The sequence below is a fragment of the Macrotis lagotis genome, chromosome 1, assembly GCF_037893015.1.
Source record: "Macrotis lagotis isolate mMagLag1 chromosome 1, bilby.v1.9.chrom.fasta, whole genome shotgun sequence".
NCBI classification, from domain to species: Eukaryota; Metazoa; Chordata; class Mammalia; order Peramelemorphia; family Peramelidae; genus Macrotis; species Macrotis lagotis.
Window position 1 is genome coordinate 2,694,191 of NC_133658.1, and position 21,893 is coordinate 2,716,083.

The window sequence follows — 21,893 nt, forward strand, 5'->3', positions numbered from 1 at the left end:
GATTTCCCAATCAGGACTCAAATTTGAGTATTTTCTAGATCTTTGTGGAGAATTTGTGCTGGGAGGAGCCCTGCTGTACTTCTTCCAGCTATTCCGTGCTTTAGGTTCCACCTCTCTAATGACCTATTAAATCTTTAAGATCCAGATGGTCTCCAATTGATACGTAATACTTAGCCCTTATGTAATGTAATTTTTATTGCATTATGGATGATAAAAGATGAATAAAATCTTTCTTTTCTTAATTTGAGATTTTATGTAACCAAACATGATCAATTTCTGTAAAGATAAGAAGCTCAGTTAAGAAGTATATGTATGGGGCGGCTAGGTGGGGTAGTGGACAGAACACCGGCCCTGGAGTCAGGAGGACCTGAGTTCAAATCCAGCCTCAGACACTTCAGAATGACCTAGCCGTGTGGCCTTGGGCAAGTCACTTAGCCCCACCGCCTTGCCAAAAAAAAGCAAACCTTACCGAAAAAACCCCAAGAAGTATATGTATGGGGTCGCTAGGTGGTGGAATAGATGGAGCCCCAGCTTGGAGTCAGGAGGATCTGAGTTCAAATCTAACTGTGGTCATGGGCAAGTCCCTTAACCTTTGGGAGAAAAAATGTATATGCTGCTTCCTCCTTCCATGGAGTAATCACCAAATGCCCGTCGTCTCTCATTTGTCTGAAATCCTAGTGTGGTTTTGAACTTCTTTCTTGTTCGTGTGGCTGAACTGGCTGGGGGCTGCTGGCAGCGCGTCAAGGTCCTCCCCACCGTCCGGGCACGGGGGGCGCTGGAGTGGCACCGTGGGCGGCTGGCAGCACCCTGTACCTGTACCTGTGCCGCCTCTGAGCCCGGCTGGGGCGTCGGTGCCCGGAGCCGGCGCGCACGGGGCGGCCCGGAGCGAGGCACGTGGGGCTGACGTCACCGCCCCGGCAGCGCCGGCGCCCGCCGGAAGCCCGCGGCCTCGGGAGGGAGGAAGCGGAGGGGCCCGGGGGCGGGGCGGGGCGGCGGAGAGCTGGCGGCGCCTGCGCACTGCCGGCGCCCCCCCCCCGGGCGTGCGGCGCGTGCCGGCGTGCTGACGTAGGGGGCGTGGCCGCGCGGCCTCGCTCTGGGCGGGAATCGCCGCGGCGGCGGAGGCGGAGGGGCCGGGGCCCAGGTGAGCCGGGAGGGGGCGGGGCGGGGGCGCCGCGCGGCCAGGCCGGACTCGAACTCGGGGCCCCGGGGCCGCTGAGGCCCCTCAGCCTGCGCCGGGCTCTCGGGGCCCAGAGGAGGCCCTTTGGCTCCCGTGCCCGCCCGGCCCGGGCACGGCGGTGCTGCCCTTGCGGCCCCGGGTGGGCCCCTCCGCTGCCCCTGGGCACGACGCCCCGGGGCCGGCGCGCCCGCTCCCCCTCGGCCCCTCTGTCCCGCCCTCCATCGCCCGTGGCCCTGCCTTGTGGCGCGCCCCCTCCCCGACCCCCGACCCCGCGCCCCCTCCCCGACCCCCGACCCGCGCCCCCTCCCCGACCCCCGACCCCCCATTGCACACAGCCGCCCTCCCCGAGTGCCCGCCGGCCGCGGCCTCCTGCCCCTGACCCCGTGGGGCCCTTTCTCCCAACACGACCCCCTTGGAGGCCCCCTCGGGTCTGGGGTGCAGGAGCCCCCCACCCCCCAGCCTCATTGGCACAGCTCGCCTGGCCACACGGGAGGAGGGCGGCTCACGATACCATCGCCCATGGGTCACTGCGGGGTTCCTCATTCTTTTGGGCCCTCGGAGGGGTGCCAGGTAGCCAGGCCGTGCCCAGGGCCCGTGGGCATAGCTCCCGGCTCTGCCTTAAGTGAGTCCACGCGTCCCCTCTCGTTCCAGGGGGCTTGTGTTTTCCTCTTCTGTCACTTTTGCCAAGCTCCAAAGTATGGGGTGGAAGCTCCCATTTGTGGTCAACCTGTGTCTGCCTATTCTTGCCTGCTTTGGGTTTTCCACGTGGTTTCTGATAAGTCACTATGGATCCCTCCCCACCTCCTGGAGAACAGATCTCATATTTAAGTCAGGTATTGACAGATCTTGGAGATAACCCTTTATCAGAGAAATGCTGTATTCAATGTTTACTAAATTATTGTATTGGAAATATTTACTTCTTTCTAAATCCAACCACATTTTTCCTTCTACAAATGCTTCTGTTATCTCCTTTGATCATCCATTTCTTGTTGAGGTGAGAGCTTCTGTCTCACCAGTTATGCAGCAGTTATGTCCTCTCCTTTGGGATGTGGGGAGATCTCCATTTGGGAGTGCATCATTGTGGGTTGGGGGCAATAAGCTCTAAGGGGTCTGAGTTTTTTGATAACATAGCGGGATTACCCCATTTTTCTGTCTGACTGAATTCCCAGCAGCTTTTATAGAGAGGAGAGTTTTTATTTACTCAGTCGTTGGTGTTCTTGGTTTATGGAGAGCAACGTGCTCCTCTCCTGTGCCGTCCTGTGTGAGCTGCTCCTCCTCTAGCCCCTGAAACGTTCTTTTTCCATCCTCTTCAGTATCCGCCCTGCTTCATTAGTGTTGGTCCTGCTGACTTACGCCTTCTCTTTCTGTTTCCTGCTTCAGTAACCTGTATCTCTGCACATGTGTGTTTTTCCCCTCCTTTAGTCAGTTGTTGATGTTGATGATAGTGGTGTTTGGCCTTAGTTCTTGTGGTTGCCCAAGACATTGGGGAGGTGATTCCAGGACAAGCACATGAATTGCATTTGAGTAGGGGGGTGGGGGTGGCTGTGCTACATCACTAGCCTCATTTTCTCCTCCAGAGCCACCTAGGTCCAGGGACCAGATAGGAATCAGGAGCACTAGACATGCCCCAGATGTGAGGGAAATCAGACTTAAGTGACTTACTCAAGGTTGCACAGCTAGTCAGTGCCTAGTGTCTGAGGCTGGACTTGAACTCAGGTCTTTCCAACTCCCTGGACAATGCTCTATCCATTGCACCACGTAGTGCCAGTTATGATGAGGAAAGTTCCAATTGTTTCCTACTCCCCCCCTACCTCTTCCTCCTTGTTTTAGTATCCTTCTGCTTAGGCATCCCTATTATTTTACATAATGTTCCCTCTCCCACAGTATACTCTTTCCTTCTTTTTCAAGATCCTATCCAAACAATTAAAAAAACCACTTCCAGACCCTCTGTCTTACTAGACTCTGTCTATGACTGTGATGATAGAACTCTTAGGGGATGCATGGGCATCTCTCCATTGTACAATGGAAACTGGTTATCTTGGTTTCTTTGGTTCCTTTTAATTCCTTGCTCCTATTTACATTTTTTGTTTCTCTTGTCATATCTTTTTCCACATAAACATTTCTCAGCTGCCTTCATCAGGAATTCTTGGAAATCCTCCACTTCATTAAGAGTCCATTACCCCCCAACCCCATGGGATTACACTCATTTTTGCTGGATAAACAAGTTGGGGTCCATTCATATAGATGTGTGTGTGTGTGTGTGTGTGTGTATTTCTATACAGGTTTTTTTGCCTTCTGTCTTGTCCTACCCCAGCCTCCCTTTCCTTGATGAAGGTAGCTGCTAAGGCCAGTAGGATTCTGCCTCTTTCTTGATGCTGGCAGTGTTTTCCTCTAGCCTGGAGGCTCTGGATTTGGCCGTGATGTGCCTGGGAGTCACGTGGCCTTCTGGTTCTAGGAAATCTGCATGGTTTTCTTTTATCTTGAAAGGCGATGTCTTGACTTTTTTCCCTTTTGGTCATTGTTTCCAGGTAGCCAACTGGGAAACTCCACAGGGTCAAGGTTCTAGAACCACAGCTCTCTGTCTCCCAAATTGGTCTGGTGTTTCTGCCCTGGCAAGATCAAGCTGGGCTTCAGGCTGGCCTGGGTGATAGATCAGAGACCTCTTCTGCTCCAGGTTCAGCCAGCCAGCTGCAGCTTGTTTCTCTCCTTCCTTGTCACTCAGTCCACAGCCGCCTCGGACCCTGCCCCAGACTGCCACCCCTGGACAGAAGTTCCCTCCTCAGTACGCCACTGAGTAGTGAGCACCAGAGGGGGCCCATCCCTCTAATCCTAGCACAAGGATGGGCCGGGGGCACCTCTTGCATCACCCCAGGCAGCCTTTGTTCTGTTTCTACACACATGGGAAGCAATTGTTGACTTGACTCCAATGCCAAAATTGATAAACCTTCCCCCTAGGCTGAGTTGGGCTGGAAAAGTGATTCACTGAAGCACAAGATGATCTTCTCAAAAACCCAACAACAAACTGACAGCAGAGAGAAGGCCAAACTTCTCAACCCTGACCTTGTTTCCTTCTCTCTGCCAAGGAGAGTAACCCTTACCCTGAAACAACTGCACAAATGATTCACTGGGGAAGCCCAAGGTAGATAAGGAGAGATAAGAGTTTTCAGCTTCCCTTGATGAATTCAGGTTCCCAGGCCCAGAAGGTCAAAGTTTACAGGCAGCACTGCTGGGCCCCCAGAAGTGAAGGTGGCAAACCCCCACCCTGTGGGCTCTGAGGACAGATCCAATGAGGCCAGCTCTACTCTGCCTGAGAAGCGGCCATCCATCCTCCTCTGGAGGCCTTACGGAGACCAGAACAGAGTCACCAGGGGATGGGTGTGACAGGAGGACCCCTTGGGGCTTGCTAGTTACCTGGGCAAGTGATGCCTTGGGTGGCATGGTGGTGGTGGAGAAAGGATTCATTCAAATAAGTCAGTTCAGGGAGGGGCAGCTAGGTGGATAGAGCACCTATCCTGAAGTCAGGAGGACCCGAGTTCAAATGTGGCCTCAGTAATTATCTAGCTGTGTGACCTTGGACAAATCACTTAATCCCATTATCTTGCAAAAGCCAAAAAATACCAAAAACAAAATAGTCAACTCAGTAAATGTTTAGTAGACCAGGCAGTGGCGGTGCTAAGTTGTTGTGCAGTACTGTCCAACTCTTCATGACTCATCTGGGTTTTCTTGACAAGACTCTGGAGGGGTTGGCCATTCTTTCTTTAGCTTATTTTACAGATGAAGAAACTGAGAAAGACGGGGTGAAGGGAAATGCTCAGGGTTCCAGAACCAGTCAGTGTCTGCTATGCTCTCAGTCAATTATAAAAGAATTCTTCAATGCTAGGTGGTGCAGTGGATAGAGCACCAGCCCTGGAGTCAGGAGTACCTGGGTTCAAATCTGGCCTCAGACACTTAATAATTACCTAGCTGTGAGGCACTTGGCCAAGCCACTTAACCCCATTGCCTTGCAAAAAAACCTAAAAAGAAAACAACTTAATCTCTTCTAGAAATTCTAGTTGAATTTGTGTCCAAGTTTTGTTTTGTTTTTCCTTGGAGGTGTTGCCTGTAGGTGGTTTAGGAGTCATTGCCTTCTTCAGAGTTTGTATCTTCAGCATGCCTTTCATCATAGCTCTTTGTGGTGAGATTCTTTTTTGATTGGCTTATTCTTCCAGTTTTCTGAGTTTATTTTAGGATCAGGCTCTGGGCCCTTCTGAGGATCTAGTCTGATCGTCGCTTTCTTGGAAGCTGAGCATTGTGCTACTTCAGGATCACCCAAGTCCTGCCAGTTTTGAATGGGCTGATTAAGGTTAACATTGACTCGCATTTCCCTAGTCTGAGCTCTGGGGCCGAGCAGCAGTAGATGCTGCTGGCCAGGGTTCCTCCCAGCTACCTGGGAGGCTCTGCTGAGTCAGCAGGTTAGAACTGAGACCCTGCTCTACCCCTTCTGAACTTTCTACTCTTGGAAGAATATCTGAGGCCAGAGATTGCTCCTTACCCTCAGTGCCCCACCTCCCCCCCTTCCCATCTGCCCTGGATCTGTGACCCAGAATTGGGTAATTGGTGACAGCGCTGCTAGGTGCCCCAGGAGGAATGGGGACCTCCTCTCACCCTGATGTGTTCTGGACGGAGTATATCTTGTCTCCACAGACCTCAGTCTTGAATCCTAGCTTAGACCTGGCCTGGAGAAAGGACTTGCTGTCATTCTCTTCTCTTGGATCGCCAAATTCAAATTCTTCCTGGTCCTTTTTGCTAGATCTGTGTGGAAGAATTTGGGTAAGTGTACTCTGCTGCTTTGTTGCTTCTGCCCCATGTGACTTTAGGTTAGTATGCTGATTTCTTTTTCATTTTTGATATGATTTGGTTTTATTTTTATACTTGATAGAATTAGTAGGGATTTGTCTATTTTTAACGAATCAACTCTTTGTTTTATTTATTAATTAATTTAGGGATTCTTTTGTGTTCTGTATTGTCCCTTCCTTTATTTTCTGTTTTTCTTCACTTGTGTTTATTCTGGACTTATGAATTTGTTGATGTTTCCTTTATTTTTAAGGTCTTGTGCAATCATTGTGCATAGGGCTGTCTGTGCAGAGCTACTGATGAAAAATGATGCTGTTGTGGAGCTTTAACCCTGTTCTGCATCAGAGACTCCTCCTGGAGTCCAGCATATAGTCAGAGGGACAGGAGTTTGTGATCATTTGTTGACAAAGCTCTGCATTTATTAGTTATTAAGATAAAGATTACGTAGAGGTCTTTGATGCTTAGAAAGTCAAGGTATACATTTAACGTGTCTTTTAATGAGATTGAATGGGACAGGTATACAAAAGAATGAATAAATGTAAAGACTGAAAGGGAAAAGTAACCTTACGTTGAAAGCATCAGGTTGTGAAAAATCACAGGATGTGTGTGTCCCGTCCCCCGCCCCCTAGGACAAGAACTCCTCTTAGCTTCTCTGGGTCAGGAGGGTCCCTACTAGCAGGAGGTTTCTCTGCTTCATCACACGAACATCACCAAGTCCCTGTCTCATTCCATGGTGAGCACCTTAAGGGCAGTTGGCTTTCTTTAACAGTAAGAGCTTAATCAATGCTTATCTCTCAAACTACATTTTGATGGGATTTGGACAATGGGGAGTATATAAAGCAATTTCTTTTTTTTATGTTTTATTTATTTTGCATTATTACAATAATCTTGTGAAAGTAAACATAAACCCCCACTCCCCCCAAAAAAGATAGAGAAACTTTAAGAAAAATGAAATAAAAGAGGGAAAATTTGAGTCTGTGTTCAGATCCTCTGGGATGAGTTGCCTTCTTTATCATAAGTCCACCAAAGAAGTTGCTAAGATCTTTTTTCCCACAGTTGCTGTTATAGCTGTATTTCCCTTCAATCTATTCCTACCCACTCTCATTTATTCTATTCCCTCTTTCCATTCATTCTCTCCCTGCTCAGAAGTGTATTGTTTCTAACTACCCTCTCCCACGATCTTCCCTCTCTTTTGTCACCTACTCCCCCATCCCCCTTATCCCATCCCTTTCCTTTCATTTTTCTCTAGGGTGAGATTGATTTCTAATCCCTATTGAGTGTGTATGTTATTTCCTTTCTGAGTCATTTCTGATGAGAAAAAGCTTACTTATTCCCCCTCGTCTTCCCCGCTTCTACACCATTGCAAAAGCCTTTTCTTGACTCTTTTATGTGAAATATCTTAGCCCATTCTACCCCTCCTTTCTGTTCCTCCTAGTACTTTCCTTTATCACCCATTGACTCCATTCTTTAACTCTGTTACACTATCATATGCAACTCTTCCCTATGCCTTGTCTACATATGCTCCTTCTAACTGCTCTTATGATTGAGAAGGTTCATATGAGTTATCAGTATCTTCTTCCCATGCAGGAATACATACACTTTGATATCATTAAATTCCTCAGAGTTAGGTCTTCTCATTCACCTCCTCTATGGTTCCCCCGAATCCTGTACTTGAAGATCAAACTTTCTGTTCAGCTCTGGTTGTTTCAATAGGAAAGTTTGAAAGTCCTGTTTCATTGAAAGTCCATCTCTTCTCCTGAAAGAGGATGTTCATTTTTGCTGGGGAGTTGATTCTCAGTTGTAAACCAAGATCTTTTGCCTTCCAGAATATCATATTCTAAGCCCTACGAGCCTTTAATGTAGATGCTGCCAAATCCTGTGTAATCCTGACTTTAGAGCCACAGTAGTTGAATTTTTTGTTTCTGGCAGCTTGTAGTATTTTCTCTTTGACTTGGGAGTTCTGGAGTTTGGCTATAATATTCCTGGGATTTGGGGGTTTTTTTGGGGGGGACAGATCTCTTTCAGGAGGTGCTTGGTGGATTCCCTCAATTTCTATTTTACCCTCTGCTTCTAGGATCTCAGGGCAGTTTTGCTGCATTATTTCTTGAAAAATGAAGCCAGGCTCTTTTTCCTGATCATGACTTTCAAGTAGCCAATAATTTTTTTTAGCAAGTAATTTTTAAATTATCTCTCCTGGATCTTTTTTCTAGATCAGTTGTTTTTCCAATGAGATATTTCACATTTTCTTCTAATTTTTTGTTCTTTTAGTATTGTCTTATTGTTTCTTGATTTTTCACAAAATCATCAGCACCATTCTACATTTGAAGGAGTTATTTTCTTCAGAGAGCTTTTTTATCTCCTTTTCCAGATGACCAATTCTGTTTTTTTTAAGACATTCTTCTCCTTGTTTGCCTTTTGTGTTGCTTTTCCACTTGGCCCAAACTGGTTTTTAAAATGATTTCCTTCAGTATTTTTTGTAATTCTTTCACCAAGTTGCTAGCTTGGTTTTCATGATTTACCTGCATCACTCTCATTTCCATTTTTCTCTACCTCCCTTACTTGTTTTTCAAACTCTTTTCTGAGCTTGTCCATAGCCTGAGCCCATTTCCTATTTCTCTTGGAGGCTTTGGATACAGAAGCTTCAACTTTGGCATCTTCTGAGTATGTGCTTTGACCCTTCATGGGACCAAAGTAATTTTCTGTGGTCAGGTTCTTCCTTTTTTTCTGTTGTTTGCTCATTTCCTCAGCCTATGACTGATTTATCACACTTCCAAAGCTTTGAGGGTTTTGGGGGGACATTCCTCAGGGTCCTTAGTTCCTCCAGACTCTGATGGCTCTCCTGACCTGTGCTCTGATCTGTGGGTGACCACAAGCCCTCCCTTCTGCCCTGGAACTGTGGGGAGGGTTCCTGCTTGCCTATGGTAGTATGGGAGCCCAAAATACAACCTGGACCTGAGTGTGGGTAAACAGCAGAGTCCTGCCCCAGGTATAGCAGAGAGAACTCTGCAGTCTCCCCCAACCCCCCTTACTGTCTGTGGGCTGGGCACTCCAGAAGTGCTAGGTGGCTCTGTAGGGTCCCATCACTGGGCTGCTGGGAGGCTGGCACTGGTGTGGCAGAGTTCTCTCACTGCCCCTTCAAGCTATCCCTGGCAAACCCTGGGCCGAGAGATCTGGAAACTGCCCTCTCTGCCTGGAGTGCCCTTCTCCCAGTGGTTTTTATATTTTAACATAAAAGACCTAGATGCCCCCAGGGACCCAGGTGCCCTATGGGCTGTTCCTGGAAGACTGGAGCTGGTTTGCGCCTGCCTAGCTGCACTATGGCTCTTTCCAGCCCCCAATCCCAGTGAAACAGACCTTTCCCAGAGATCTAATAAGTTGTCTTGGACTGGGAAATTGTATTGCTCAGTCTTTCTATGTGTATTGCCCCTCTAAATTGTAAGGAGTAGTAATTGGACAGTTTTTGGACTACGCACAATCATCCTCTCTAGATAAAAGGATCTGTCTCCACCCAAGCTTGAGAGAACTCATTGAACTTCCCCAAGCTCAATTTCTTGCAAGGTTGGGTGGGTCTGACCAAGATCTAGCAAAGTCTGGGCAATCTCATTATCAGTAAAGTCCTTCAAGAAAATTGAACTTTCAGCTGTGTAGCCTTGGGCAAGCCACTTAACCCCATTGTCTAGCAAAAAAAGAAAAAGAAAATTGAACTTTCCTCTTCCATCATCTTCCTGCTGCTCTCAGCCATGAAGCTCGATCTGTGAAGCTTCCCAGGGGTACAAGATCTACCCAAGTTATGGTGAAAAAATGAAATTTCTGTGTCCCCATAAAAGCATGAAGGACTCGGTTAGTTAGTTAGTGAAACAAAGGAGGTAGCCAACATCCTGGTAGAATGTTCTAAGAAGTTAAGAAGATTAATGATGGAATAGCAGTTACATTATTCTGCACATGCTTAATAAATTTTTATATATTTACTTCTCCACCCCAGGAGGACTTAAGCTCCTTATAATGGTCATGGGATGGGTGACCAGGGTGGGGAAACATTAGGGGATAACATCCAAGAGGTAGACCAGGGAATAGTGAGCTACGTAATCCCTGCCCATGAAGGAAAGAGCTGGCATTTTGTGGGGCAGAGATAAAAGTTGCTTGCTTTTGACTTCTGTCTTTGATGATGCACACTCTTTCTGCAAGACTTTAGGTGGTGTAGTGGATAAAGCACTGGCCCTGGGGTCAGGAGTACCTGGGTTCAAATCCGGTCTCAGACACTTAATAATTACCTAGCTGTGTGGCCTTGGGCAAGCCACTTAACCCCATTTGTCTTGCAAAAACCTAAAACAATAAAAAAAAAAAGACTATTAAATTTTTAGGTTACTTCACCCACCCTGGAGTCTTTGCTTTTCTTTTAAAGATTGATTTATAACAATGGGAGGTACCATGCCACACAGATGGGAAACTTTTCCAATTAAAAACCCCAGTTGGACTCTGCTGTATAGAAGAAAGCACAAGAAGCCTGAAGAGATTTAAAAGAAAACATGCCAGACTGTTAAACTCCAGAGGACCATCACTGGAGCTTCTCCTGCCAATATAATGGCCAAGAGGAAGACATCTGAAGTTTGAAAGGCTTGATGAAAACAAGCCATCAGAGTTGCCAAGGAAGCAAGCAAAGAACACAGTTCTGCTAAGGCTCCTACAGAGACAACACCGAAACAAAAAATTGTGAAGCCTGTGAATGTGCACCCAAGTTGGTGGGAAATATTAATTCTCTACTGAACTGGATTAAATAAAATGAAATTTAAAGGAAAAAAAAGAAAAAAAACTGAATGTCTTGAAATGAGGAATTTATAAAGGGGGAGATCTCAGAATTTCCCCAAGTTGGTGTTTATTGATAATCATTTCTCTCACTAGTGACTACATCCCCTTCCATGTTGGAGTAGTTTGATTTCCAGAACAGGAGCTTTAGGGAAGCCTAATCTGGCCTCTGTGTTCTTCCCTTTGGGGACACATGAAAGCTCATGTCCTGCTCCATGAGATGTCTTGCAGAGTATACTCTTCAGTACAAAGACCACCAAGTCTTCTTCCAGTCTGTTGAACCAGAGCTGGAGGACTTAGTTCAGGTTTACAGTGCCCTTCTCCCAGTGGTTTTTATATTTTAACATAAAAGTTTTATTGTATTTAAAAATGTAAAAACTCTCCTAAGCTTGATGCTTAGAACAGATCTACCCAAGGTCTCTGAGTCTTTTGAGCAGCCCATGTACAATTGACCTGCTCTGGGCTGGAAGTCTACTGAAACCTCAGATCTTTTTCTACTGCTATCCAACCCCATTCCCATGGACCCCAGTTAAGACCTGACATTGATTGCTGGGGGCATTCCCCCTTAGCTTCAGTCAGTGGTTCAGCAGCATGACCAGGCTCTTAGTACTGCTTCCTGGACTTCTGGGAAGATGCAGTTACAGTCCCCTGCCTTCCCTGTGCTCAGGTCTTTGCTTCACAAACTTCCTTGTTGTATATGACTCATACTGTGATTTCTGGGTCAAAGGGGATGAGCATTTTAGCCCTTTTTTCCCCTCCTCATTCTAAATCCTTTTCTGGGAGGGTCCAGTGGGTATTATTCCCTTCACCCTTCCCACATGACCCAGTTCCATCTTTTGCTGTCTTTGCAGTGTGATGTGAAGCTTCAGTAGTTTAGTTGTTTTTGAGGGGAAGGAAATGTATTTCTCTTATCAAATGTGATTTGAAATACAATTTATTAATAGCTGGTAGGGTTTTTGAGAACTTTTTATTTAGTCCATGGGAGAGTAGCGCTTGTTTATAAATGTGTGGTCTAAATTAGAGAAATTTGATGCAGATTTTTCCAAATCTCAACGTGCCTTTGCACTTTTACTGTCTGTTTACACATATATTTCAGCATATAAGAAAAGACTTGTTGATATGAGAGTTATCTTTGAATCAGCTTTCTTTTACACTCGGACCATCATTCAAACTATGATTAGGATTTGTATTTTTTTAAAAAAGAAGCAAAAATAATTTCGAGAAAAAGACTTTGAGTCTGTAGTCTGAAGCCGATCAATGTTCAGCCTGGAGTTAGGGCATCCTAAGGCCAAAGCTGCTCACCAGTTGTGTAATTCTAGCCAGGTCATTAAACTTTTCAGCCTCAATCTACTCATCTGTTCAGTAGGAACAATTGAGATAACAGATGTGCAAAGTGTTTCATGTGAATTTGTGTTATTTAGATGAATACTGATCCTCAAAAAATAAATGGATAACAGAGACGAATCAGTATAGACAGTTGTCATTTCTTTCAGACGTTTGACCATTATAGATCCCAGACCGCCAAAGACAAGACTGGGTTAAATTATAGTTGTGTTCGTAAAACACAATGAAGAATGTTGAGGGGTAGTTGTGAATTGTATAGTCTTCTTCCATGGATCAATCACTATTTGTGTCAGGCCAAAGTTAGAAGCAGTAGAGGATAAAATCAACGGAAAGAAAGCTTCTCAGAACATTAATTGAAAAAAAATCAAAGGACAGTTAAGGATGGAAATGAATAAATGAATGAAACCTTTATTAAATGTGTACTGCCTTCAAGGCTATGTGCTGGGGATCCTCATAAAGACAAATGAGACCCCCACACACACCCTCAGAGGAGCTTCCAGGGAACCAGAGAAGGAAGTGTCTGCAGGTGGCTGATAAGGGGGTGATGGGGTCACATCTGCTCTTCAGCATGGCCAGTTGGACCACCAAGAAGAGGATGTGTTGAGAATAAGATTAGAATCATGGAATTCAGTGAGAGGAAGGGAAGGAGGATAGTGACAGGCCCCATTCTCCATTGGTGTCTTTGTGTGGCAGGAGAGGTAGAAGAAGGCCCTCAGCACTTTCAGGGTCTCACAGCATGAGTAGACAAGAGTCTGCATTTGGGGGGGCAGGTGGTCAAATGCACAGCATCCTCTCATTTCTCTGACTCATTTGCCTTCTGTGTTCACCCTCTTCAAACCAGTTGACCATGATGCCCCTTGAACTGGGCGAGGGAGGAAACACCATCTGAATTTGCTCCTTTTCCTTCTGCTGCTCCTCCTTTCACTGATGGAGTCTGCCAGTGATTTTCTTTCTCTTGAGCTTGGGTCTTGTCATTCTTGTGGTCCGGTGTTTTCATGAAATTCTGTCAGGATAGCTGGAAAGGCTTCTCTTGCCTGGACCATATTGATTGCCCAAGTCTTACAGCCTGCTCTTAGAGTCCAGCTCATTCTTTTTCCATAATCTTTTCATTCTTGTTTTTCCTAATTAGAAATGGTTGAGACGATGAAGGATGATGTCCCTCTGCATAATGAGTTTCTGGTCTGTGGTGGAATTGTGACCCATGTCGTGAAATGCGGGCCCTGGTCCGACCTCTTCAACATCAAAGATCACAACAGCCCTCAGCTGCTTTTCCTCATTGTTCCAGGTAAGCATTTGGGGTTAGAGAAATGCAAATTTCTGAATAAGGAACCCAAAGACTTCCAAACAGCAAAAAGAACTGTTTTTTTCCCCTCTTCTGCAGAAAAATGAGTAATATCCAATAGCAGTAATTCCTATCCTGTTTTCATCTCAAAAGAAGATTTTTATGATTCTTTTAAACTTCAATGCTTATTAAGATTGATTTTGAGTCAAGGAAGCAGAGGTGGCAAATCACCAGTTCTAGATTGTCAGCTATCAGTTTAGAGGCTGGAGACTTTCTTTGTACATCCATCCCTAGGTTCTGAATATGATGATAGTTTAAAGTTTTTCTCAAATTAATTTAAAACTTTTTAAGCTTTGTTAACTTTGATTTTTCCATCACTTCATTTCTCCAAAAACTGGAAAGGATTGGAGAATAGATGGGAAGGGAAAGACTTCGGTAAAACTAACTCACACCTCAACTTCTTCTGATAGTGTGTGCACATACTGCACCCATATTCCCCTACTTCTCCAGGGAAAGCTTGTCATTGTCATTCTGCAATGTCCATCTTATTCCTTCCTTTTACATTATTGTCAGTCAACATTGATTAGCCTCTGCAGTGTACCAGTCCTGTGCTAAGCATTGGGGATACAAAAAAGAAGGAGAAGACAGTCCCTCCCCTCAGGAAGCTCAAAGTCTAATGAGGGATAAAATGGGAAATAAGAGAAGGGGAACAATAGAATGAAGAGGGACTGGGGCAGACTTCCTATAGGAGGTGGGATTTTAGTTGGGATTCAGAGGAAACCAGAGAGGTCAATGGTCAGTGGAGAAGAGGGGGGACTGCCCAGAATCCAGAGATGGAGAGTCTTAGTTTGTGGGACAACCAGGAGGCTAGAGTCACCAGATGGAAGAGTGTGTCAAACAATAAGATATGAGAAATGGAGAGGTAGGATGGGTGGGACTTTAAAAGCCAAACAGATCATTCTGTAGTTACTCTTGTGGGGTGATAAGGGAGTCAATGGAGTTTCTTAAATGTAGGGGTGAAACGATTGTCCAGGTGGGAGGTGACAGGGATCTGTACTAGAGTGGGGACAGGGTCAGAGGAGAGGGACCATATTGGAGAGAAATGCAGACATAAAAGCAAAAGCAACCATATTGGATATGGGGAGGGGGCTGAGAGAGAGTGAGCAGTCCAGGATGACTCCTAGATTGTGAGCCTAGGGCCCTGGGAGAATAGTGGTGGCCTCTACAGGAATAGACAAGGTGGAGGAGGAGGTCTAGGGGAAAGTAAATGAGTTTCATTTTGAACATATTGAGTTTAAGATGTTTACTGAACATTCAGTTTGAGACATCTAAAAGGCAGGTGGAAATGCAGGTTTGAAGGTCAGCAGAGAGTTTGGGATGGAAAAAATTTGAGAATCTTCAACTTAGAGATGATTATTAAATCTAAGGGAGTTGATAAGATCCTCATGGGAAGTAGTCTAGAGGGAGAAGAGGTCCCAGGACTGAACCTATGGTTAGCAGACTTGACCTGGCTAAAGATTTGGCAAAAGGGGCAGCTAGGTGGCACAGTGGATAGAGCACCGGCCCTGGAGTCAGGAATACCTGAGTTCAAATCCGTGTCAGACACTTAATAATTACCTAGCTGTGTGACCTTGGGCAAGCCACTTAGCCCCATTGCCTTGCGAAAAACCTTAAAAAAAAAAGTTTTTTATTAAAAAAAAATAAAGATCCGGCAAAGGAGACAGAGGAGCAGACAGAGAGGGAAGAGGGATCGATAATGTCACAAGCAGAATGAGGGATTATGGAAAGGTCTTGGAATCTGGCTGCTAAAAGATCCTGGTAACTTTGGGGAGATCAGTTTGGATAGAATGCTGAAATTAGAAGCCAGATGGTAAAGGAATAGAAAAAAGAGAAAGTAGAGGCACCAGCAGGGTGGATAGACTTTTTGAGGAGCTTAGCAAATCCCCAGAGGCAAGGCTGAGGAGTACATGAAGGAGAGCCTCTGCAGGATCCGGAGGTGGACCACCTCAAGGACCCTAAGGAAAGGCCAGTCTGACTCAACTGTGAAATGGAGGAAGGGGAGAAAATGGAATCAGACTAGTCAGTTGGGGGGCTCTGGGGTTTCTGGAGCAGGTCACTGCCAGGATAACAATCTGGGCACTGTCTGTGTGACCAACGGACTGTGGAATAGAGACTGGCTGCCTGTAGGGGCAGAGGGTGGAAGGTCTGTTAGAGGAATGCAGATCAGAGAGGCTCACCCCCTAAACCGGTGGGCCTCTGTGAAAGATGTCAACCTGGGTTTGCTAACTAGTGTATGTATTAAAGATCGGCTCTGTCCTAAGAGCCCAGGATTAAAAGACAAGCAAGAAAGACAATTTCTACCCTCAATGAGCCGACATTTTAATGAAAGCAAAACAACAAAGTGGGGAAAGGGGCTCACCACCTGAAGGTAACTCTGCTGATGAGGAGCTGAAGGAGTCCAGAGAGTGGGGGACAGAGCCTTACGTGAGGATTCCATAGGAAATTGTGATCAGGGGCAGAGACTCATCAGTTAGCAGAAGGGGCTGCTGCTTGGAGCTCTCTCCAGGGTTAGGCTGCTGCTGAGGACTAGAAAAGTTGGGAGTGAAGAGTGGAGCCACATGGTCCAGGCTGAGGCATGTCCATTGGCCACTGGCAATAGAGATAAGGACAGGAAGGGCAAAAACAAAATAGCATAGGGTTTGCTAAATGGGAAAACCCAAATTCCTGGGGCAAGGAATCACCGTTCCACCCAAATTACTTGGAAAACTAGAAAACAAGCCAATAAGAATGAGGTGCAGAGACCTCTCATCCCATTGACCACAAGAAGGGGACGTACAAGGTCACATCATGTAATAAAGAAGAGTAGGGAAAGAGGCAGCTTTTGCAAGTGTGGATCCAAGGAGAAGTTACGATCAATGGATAGAAGCAATCACAGAAGATAAAATGGAGACTTGTGATGATGTGACAGTGAAAACTTCTGCATAAACAAAATCCATAAAGTTGAAATTAGAAAGAAAATGTTTAACTTGGGGAAAGTCTTTGCAGCTAATTCCTCCCCTGAGATCTCATATTCAAGATATAGAAGGGATTCAGTAGAAATAGAGGCTCAGAGACATCTTACTTCCATTGAAGCACACTTGGGAACTCTGGAAGAGCTCAGACTCAGGATCTTGAGAGCAGACACTTGGGCATGGAGTGGCTTTCTTCTTTAAATCACTAGCAGTGTCAAAGCACAGTTCCTCCATCAGCAACATGGAGTTCTCAGAAATGAAAGTGGTTACTAGCTTGAAACAAATTTGTTCAGAAAATTACAGACAAATAATAGAAAAATCATCAAGAAAGCTAGTTAAGCATCTTATAGAGGGTTAAAAATTCTTTAAAAGCCATGTGGAGAGTAGTGTGCAGTAGTGTATGCCAGGCTATGTGGCATAAGAAAGGCCTGAGAGAGACATACCAGCCTCTCCTTAAATGCCCCTCTGGGATGGGTGGAAGGGGCAGTGTTTGGGGAGTGGTTAGCCTCTGGTTTTAGAGAGGCTTCCAACTGGTTTCAGAAAACATCTATAGGTGTATGGTGAGTTACCCCATGGATGAATGTTTGGCCAAGGTCTTTCATAGTGGCTTAGAATTCACAAGGACATAGGGGGTATCCGTGGCCTTAAATGGGGTTCACAAAAGCCAAATAAAGGAACACTTTAACAGTATAGAAAAGATTACAAAAATTTGTTTCTAATAGTTCTTTGTGCCCATAGTTCCCCTGCATCATAAGGAAGTGATTCAAATTTATAAGAACAAAAACCATTCCCCAATAGATAAATGATCAAAGGAAGAAATCCAGGCTATTCATAACCAGATGAATCAGTGTTCCAGATTGTTAATAAAGCAATTTGGAGATTCTAGCTTCTAACCATGAGATTGGCAAGGGTGATAAAAGAGGAAATAGCATTCTTTGAGGGGCTGTGGGAGGATGGGTACTCTAATCCTCTTTTTGTTGGAGCTGTGAATTTATAGAACCAGTTTGGAAAGCCTCAAAATTACTAAACTATAAAATCTTTGGTCCAGTGATACTTCTCTTAAGCATATATCTCAAGCATAGAGGAAAAGAATCCATATGTACAAAATATAGCAAGACTTCTTTTTTTTTATTTTAAGGCAAAATGAGGTTAAGTGGCTTGCCCAAGGTCCCACAGCTAGATAATTATTAGGTGTCTGACGCCAGATTTGAACTCAGGTCCTCCTGACTCCAGGGCTGGTGCTCTATCTACTACACCACCTTGCTGCCCCACATAGCAAGACTTCTTGTAGCAAAGTACTAGAAACCCAGGAAGTATCACTTGGAAAATAACTGAACACAAGACTGGTGATGAATACAGTGGAATGTTGTTAAAACTTAGGAAATACTGGAAGAGTCCTGTCCAAGAAATCTGGGAACATCTTTAAGAAGAGATGCAGAACTCAGGGAGCAGAACCAAGAGAACAATGTATCTAATGACTGCACTTCCCTTAAAAACACACACAACTGTGGGTCACCTGGAAGCTTGGGGCATGGAATGACCACCAACTACTGTCTCCAAGGGTCTGTGGCTGCCTGGGACACCCCCCCTCTCCACAGAGACAGGGAATGACTGATGATGCTAGGCATGGCTAGAGACCCAGCTAATGAATGCAGTTGGTTGTTTAACTGTCTTCATATGTGAGAAGTGAGTCTTTTTTTAATGGGGACATTTGGGGTAGGTGAGTAGATAGTGGTCAAGATGAAAAAAGGAAAAAGTCATTATGGCAATTTTTGAATGCACAGGAAGGGAACAGAAAGGGACAAAGACAAGCAGCTTTGAAAGTAGCATTGAAGTTATGATATTATTTTTAAAGAATGAAAGCTCTGTATGATAGATTTATGGATCTATGTACACCCCTCCTCTCTCTCTATGGTAATGATGGAGTTTGATGCAGTCAAGTATAGAATAAGAAAAAACTTAAAAATAAAGACAGGAAGAGACTGACTTGAAGGCTTTGTGGAGGAGAGAGCTGTCTAGATCTTTGGAGACAGAAAGGAAGGGCTAAGGGAAGCCCAGGATGCTGGGCCTCTGTTTTCTCAAGAAAAGGGGCAAGATCTTCTGCTTGAGAGAAGGCAGGATTTGACCAAGTCATTGTGGGGGCCCAGAGAGGGATTCTAGGAACAGGGCAGGGAGGGCTTGACCTTCACAAAATGTATTAGGACCAGATTTCTTTTTCTCCTGATATTTGTATTATGTCTGCATTTTTATGACCTAGCCCTTGTTAAACTGCTCTCCAGGAAGGTATCAAGGCCACACAGGCTGGTCAATCCTTCCTTCCCCTGAGTCGATTCTGTCACTGCTGGTGGGTCCTCCAGCAACATTCATGACTGTGCCTTTATTTTTGTAGGTAACCCAGGGCTTCCTGCCTTCTACTCAGACTTTGCAAAGGCTTTGTACCTTAACCTGAAGAAACAGTACCCTGTGTGGGTCATCAACCATGCTGGCCATGTTGCAGCCCCCAGTGGTTTCAAGATGGAGGAGGAAAGCCTCAAAGGTAAGGGGAAATGTGCATATTAGACCAGGTGTAATTACTGTTGTCTGTGGTGAGGGACCTTCTCTGACTCCTGCTGAAGGAGGTGCCATCAGGGAGCTTTGGGCCACTTGTTGCCACTGCCTTGAGATTGTCACTTCATTCATATGGGCACAGTTGGGAGGACAGGAGACCTTGCTCTTAGTATGGAATCCAACAGGATTTCCTTGAACAGGAACTGGGCTCAGAGGCTTGAAGGGTCACTGACCCCCCTACCCCCACCCCACCTGGTGAGTATGGTTGAGTTGTTCCTTTATGGATAGTGAGCTTCTTTATCTATTAATGAGCCAGTCCATTCTTTTTTTTTTTCTTTTGCATATGAACTTTTTATTTTCACCTTGTTTTAAAAGAAAGATTTTATTTATTTTGAGTTTTAAAATTTTCCCCCCATTCTTGCTTCCCTCCCCCCACCCCCCACAGAAGGCAGTCTGTTAGTGTTTACATTGGTTCCATGTTATACATTGATCTCAGTTGAATGTGTTGACAGAGAAATCATATCCTTAAGGAAGAAAAACAAAGTATGAGATAGTAAAATTGCATACGATAATGGGTTTTTTTTTTTCTAATTTGACAGTAATAGTCTTTGGTCTTTATTCAAAGTTCATAATTCTTTCTCAGGATACAGATGGTGTTCTCCATTGCAGATAGCCCAAAATTGTCCCTGGTTGTTGCATTTAAGGGATGAGCAAGTCCATCAGGGTTGATCATCACCCCCATGTTGCTGTTAGGATATACAATGTTCTTCTGGTTCTGCTCATCTCACTCAGCATCAGTTCATGCAAATCTTTCCAGGCTTCCCTGAATTCCCATCCCTCCTGGTTTCTAATAGAACCATAGTGTTCCATGACATACATATAGCACAGTTTGCTAAGCCATTCCCCAATTGAAGGACATTCACTTCATTTCCAATTTTTGAGCCAGTCCATTCTTACAAAGTACCTCCTACATGCCAGAATATGGGTGAAGCAGCAAGGTGTTATGGAAGAACCACAGAGTCCTCTTTCCCAGAGAAGCTCACAGTCTCTGGGGAGACAAGAAAGGCATGGGCGAGGGAGGAAAGCTAGGCCAAGCTGAAGGAGGTGCTTTATCATAAGGAGAATGGAGGAAGGAGCTTTAACCCCTGGGGCTGTAGGAGGTCAAACCCAGGCAGGTTTGGTTATGTACTATTGGACCCCAGCAATGAAAGAGAATGAGAAGAGGAAGAGGTAACAAATTTCTCTTAAGACCTGATATCCAAGAGGGTAGATAAGACAGTTTTCAAGAAAAGAAATAGAAACTGACAACAGTAACGTGTTTGGGGGGGGGGGGGGAGTAAGGATAAAGTTTCATCTGATCCCAATCTGCTGTAAATGGAACTATTGTGCAAAAGTAGTTGGCACCTGCCCCAATAGTCACCCAGGTTAATGTCATGGAAGCCACCATTAGATTCAATAAGGGAAAGAATCTTTAGGCACAAAAATATTTCTAGGGGCATTTTTTATGGTAGCTCAGATACTCAGGTGGATGTAGTTCTCTCATTATGGGCAAACGAATGTGAAAAAGTATTCCCTAAGAACTAAGCTCTGGAAATACAAATCTAGAAACAGAGTCACCCCCATGCTTGCTTGGAGCTCCCATTCTCATGAGAAAGATAATACACAGAGGAGATTTTGACTCTTACCCAGCTAATGTAACAAAGTTTGGTTAATATGACAAATTTTTAAAAACTTGTAAATGAATTTATTTTTAACATGTATTTAAAAAAATGGGGGGCAGCTAGGGGGCATAGTGGATAGAGCACCAGCCCTGGAGTCAGGAGGACCTGAGTTCAAATGTGGCCTCAGGCACTTAAGAATTGCCTAGCTGTGTGACCTTGGGCAAGTCACTTAATCCCATTGCCTTAAATAAAAATTAAAAAAAAATTTGTGTTCCAAATTCTTTTTCCCCTTCCATCTCTCCCCCACTCACAATATGATGTCCATTTTATATATTGAGATCATTCAGACTATTTCCATATTAGTCATGCTACACAGATAGATAGATAGAAAGATAGATAAGGAAGAAACAAAGTTTAAAAAAGTCTGTTTCAGTCAGCTCTCAAAGTCTATCAGTTCTCTTTCTGGAAGTGAATAGCATTTTTCATCATGAGTCCTTGGAGTTATCTTAGATCATTGTCTTGATCAGAGCAACCAAGTTGCTCTGTTTAATGATCTCCTGATTCTTCTCACTTTACTTTGCATTAGTTCATCTAAGTCTTTTCCAGGTTTTCCTGAAACGATCATGCTTATCATTTCTTATAGTATCACAATATTCCATCACAGCTTACTCAGCCATACCCTAATTTCCTGGCATCTCCTTAATTTCCAATTCTTAGCCACCACAAAAAAAGAGCTATTATAAATACTTTGTACAAATAGGTTCATTTTCCTTTTTTTATGATCTCTTTAGGATACCTACTTAGTAGTGATATTGCCAGATCAAAAGGTATGTTCAGTAACCCTTTCCAAATTGTTCTCCAGAATAATTGGATCAATTCACAACTCCACCAGCTCCCAGTTTTCCCACATTTACTCCAACATTTGTCTTTTCCTTTTTTGTCACATTAGCCAACCTGATGAATCTGAGATGAAATCTCAGAGTTGTTTTAATTTGTGTTTCTCTAATCAGTAATGTCTCAGAGCATTTTTGTCATATAACTAAACATAGCTTTGATTTTTTTTGTCTGAAAACTGCCTATTCATATCCTGTAACCATTTATCACTTGAATACCTGTGTTCTCTCTCTCTCTCTCTCTCTCTCTCTCTCTCTCTCTATATATATATATATATATATATATATATATATATATATATATATATATATATATATATCTGAGAAAATTGACTCAGTTCC

The 21,893-nt window shown here is 44.6% G+C and overlaps 1 protein-coding gene across 2 annotated transcripts in view; it reads left to right on the plus strand.

Moving 5' to 3' along the window:
• The first annotated feature begins 1,067 nt into the window (after window positions 1–1,067).
• Window positions 1,068–21,893, plus strand: part of LDAH (lipid droplet associated hydrolase) — a 60,180-nt gene continuing 39,354 nt past the window's right edge. The window contains exons 1-4 of one of the 2 annotated variants that reach the window (XM_074194872.1): window positions 1,114–1,141; window positions 5,861–5,986; window positions 13,287–13,442; window positions 18,840–18,986. In XM_074194872.1, the coding sequence (XP_074050973.1) occupies window positions 13,289–13,442; window positions 18,840–18,986 (301 nt within the window). In that variant the 5' untranslated portion in view covers window positions 1,114–1,141; window positions 5,861–5,986; window positions 13,287–13,288. Of the gene's footprint in view, window positions 1,142–5,860; window positions 5,987–13,286; window positions 13,443–18,839; window positions 18,987–21,893 lie in introns of both variants that reach the window. The other variant, XM_074194862.1, reaches the window with a different exon arrangement.